This window comes from Mustela nivalis, assembly GCF_964662115.1.
Source record: "Mustela nivalis genome assembly, chromosome: 1".
Lineage (NCBI taxonomy): Eukaryota > Metazoa > Chordata > Mammalia > Carnivora > Mustelidae > Mustela > Mustela nivalis.
Window position 1 is genome coordinate 213,507,710 of NC_139020.1, and position 3,308 is coordinate 213,511,017.

A 3,308-nucleotide genomic window follows, 5' to 3' on the forward strand; every position below is an offset into this window, starting at 1 on the left:
ACTGAGCCACCCAGGCGCCCTCAAATAAAATCTTTAAAAAAAAAAAAAAAGTTACAGGTACCATCCTGTGTCTCCCTTGTTAGAACCCCAGGAAGTCTCTATCATTATCCTCTGGAAAGGACTCTGAGGATCAGAGAGGTTAAGTAGTCTGGACAGGGTCACACAGTAACAGTCAGAAGGAGACCTGCACAAGGTCACCCAGTAACAGTCTTTTATAAGGCTATTAGCTTTAGACTGGGGTTCCCTCTCTGGCCTCAGTTTGCTCATATGGAAGACAGAAATTATATAACTCCTGCCTCTTTTCAGGGGTGTGGAGAATAAGATCCAACGCCAACCTTCTATATGCATTCCCTTCCCATTCTGAATCAGGTTATCAACCGAACAGCAAGGGTGCCGGATATTCGAGGTTAGGTGGTGCAGGAGGGAAAAACAGAGTCACCCCTGTACTGGCCGAGTGGGTGGAGCTTGGGGTGAGGGGCGGTGAGACCACCGGGGAATAAGGACGGAGCTAGTTATCTGCCGGCGACCAGACCCAACCCTGAGACCTGCAAATTGTCTTTCTGCTTGGCCCTTCTAATCCCGAGGCTGATGGCAGGGTGGTTTAAGGAAGGAAGAAGGGCTTATGTCCCAGGCAGGGTCGTTAGAGCGAAGTCCCTGGGTTCCACCCTCAGCCGGGACCCACGTGGCCCTCCGCGCAGTCCTTTCCCACCTACTTGGGGCTGGTTTCAGGCTGCAAGTCCTGGGTCTGTCACTTCCCCTCTGGGGGCCTCCCGGGTTTCCCCTTAAAGCCAAATTATTATTACAAAAGCCGAGTCAACCCGTTTGGGTGTTGAAAGGCGCCTTTAATATGTTGTGCGTAGAAGTAATAAAGTACACGGGGCGGTGGGAAGCTTTGAAGTCAGAGAAGGACAGACTGACTTCGCCTTACCCATGGCAGCGCAAGTTTCCTGCCTGGAAGGTAATGTGGTAATGATAATAGCAATAAATGAGTATAATGCGATTAGATGTTAGAATGGAGGTAAACAGGACCCCGGACAGAGCCAGCCACTCGAGAAGCCTTCTGGAAAAGGCAGCTATCAAGCAGGTGCCGGCCCTCTCCGTGCAAGGGAAGGAGGAAGGGAAACCTGCGGCCCCGAGCCCCCCACGCGGCGGACCGCGCCCGCCAGCCCTCCCCAGGCGCCTACTGTGTGCAGCGGGCAGCCGGCCGGGCCGGGTCAGGCTGTTCTCACCGCTCGTCCCCTCCTCCCCCTCCCCCGTCCCCCGCCGGACCTCTCCCACGACCGGGGAGGAAGTGGGAGAAATGGACAGGGAAAAAAAGTTGGGTTAAGCCAACGCCTCCCCACTCCCCATCGCTGCCTCTCCGGAGCCACGCAGACCCTGGCGCGAGCGGCCCGCAGGACCCAGACGTCCGGGGCCCGGGCCCCGTCCAGCCCGGCGGCCCGCAGTTGGGTGGGGGAACTCGGAAAGCCGGGAAAACAACCGCCCAGCCCGCCCCTCGCCAACCCCTTCCCCCGCTACGCCCCTGGCGCAGCGGGCGGAGGCGACTCTTTTATATAATCGCGGGCAGTCAGGTTGGCTGCTTCATTTAGGGACCCAGGAGCCCAGCGGACCCAAGCCGTCATTCGAAAGCCCGCCCCCGGCTCCCTTCTGCGGCTGGGCAAACTGAGGCCCCGGGAGGGCCGGCGCCTGGCCCGGGGACCCCACTCCCTCGCGCCCCCACCCACCCCCAGCAGCCCGGGCCGCCGCGACCCACGCCCGCGTCGGTCCTCGCAGTGCGCACAGCCCTCCCCGCCCCCGCTGCCATCCTGCCACGCCCCGGGCGTCGGGGGCAAAGCCCGCGCCCCCCCCCGCGCCCGCCTCTGCGCAGAGGCTGGGGGCCTGTTTATCTGGAGGCCCCCACCCCCCCTCCACCCCGGGGGGCCCGCTCCCCCCGCGCCCCGGGGAGCTCTGGGGCCAGATAAGCTGGCAAGCTGGCACGGCGCCGCGCAGCGGGGCGGAGAGGTCAGAGGAGGGGGGGCGCGCCGGGGGCGGGCTGGACCCCCCCCCAACTTGACAAAACCTAATAACAGCCCGGTCTCCCCGGCGCAGCAGGCGAAGCCCCACGGGAGGGCAGAGACGTGGCAAGAGGGGACCTGCCGAGCCTGTTCTGGCCTCCGAGGCCGGGGTGGGGGGGGCGGGCTGGGCGTGGGGGGGGGCCGGCGGCTGCGGCACCTTTAAGACAAGGGAGGACCCCTCTTGCCCTCGGAGAAACCAGGAAGGGAGTCGCGAGCATCATACGGGGCTTTGGCTGTACTGTACAGTTACTGTAGGGGCAGTGACGCCGCCGCCGCCGCCGGAGCGAGGGAGCGACGAGGGGAGAGCGCGAGAGGCGGAGAGCGAGAGACGCGGACCCCGGAGGCGAGCGGCCGAGGAGCCCAGTCCCAACTCCGGGCCCCGGCCCCTCGCGCCCCGGCCCGGCCCGGCCCCGGCCCGGCCGCGCGAGGTAAGTCAGCGCCCGGCGCGGCCCCCCGCACGGGGTGCAGGGCGGGGACGGGCCGGGGGCGCTGCGCCCACCTCTGCCCTCCCGGGAACGGGAGATCGCGGAGCCGCGGACGTTCCGCAAGTTTCAGAGGAGGGGGTGGTTGGCAGCTGCCCGGAGGCTGAAGGCACCCTGGATCCCGAGCGCGGGGAGGGGTCGCCGCCCGGGAAGGGGGATTGGGGGCGAAGTGCATGGACTTGTGCCCCAGCGGGCCCCCCCCCCCCCGCGAGTGCATGGCTTTTCGGGGATCCCAGGCGCGCGGAGAGCGGGGGAGGGGAAGCGGGGCCGCATTGAGGGTGGGGGAAACCGGCGTGGGGAGATAGGGGGGCGCGTCGCGTGCTAAGTTTGCAGCTAGGTACTGGGGGTGCTCTCGCCCCCCGGGGGCCTATTCGGTGCTGCGTGCATACGTTGGAGTTGGCCAGGGTTGAGCTCCATGGGGGATGGGGGGGAGGGGGCTGAAAAAACAGGGAGGGGGGCTTTGCAAAGGAGGGGGAAGGGGTGGAGTGTCCCGGTGGGCGGGAGCGGCCGCGGGGACTTCTGGACGTCGTAGTCCCCACGCCGCTTGCGGCTGGCAGGTGGCAGGCGGCTCGGACTACACGTCCCAGGGTGCCTCGCGCCGGCGGCCCGCCGCGGTCCGCGGGTAGGGGCGGTGCGGAGGAGGGGCGGTGAGCGGCGGGCCGGCGAACCAATGGGCGCGGGCCGATCGCGCGGCGCGGCGCGGGGGCGGGCCGAGGCGGCCTGGGGGCGGGGCCTGAAGCCGGGCTCCCCTCGCCGGGGGCCGGTGGCGGTC

General features: G+C 66.8%; 1 protein-coding gene across 1 annotated transcript; it reads left to right on the forward strand.

Annotated features, from left to right (window-relative positions):
* Window positions 1–930: 930 nt before the first annotated feature.
* Window positions 931–2,827, forward strand: LOC309864184 (uncharacterized protein; the record flags this gene model as incomplete). Its single annotated transcript, XM_082729485.1, has 3 exons — window positions 931–958; window positions 1,019–1,444; window positions 2,301–2,827. The coding sequence occupies 3 exons, from the start codon at window positions 931–933 to the stop codon at window positions 2,810–2,812; spliced, it is 966 nt and encodes a 321-aa protein (XP_082585611.1). The 3' UTR covers window positions 2,813–2,827.
* Between the last annotated feature and the right edge of the window lie 481 nt (window positions 2,828–3,308).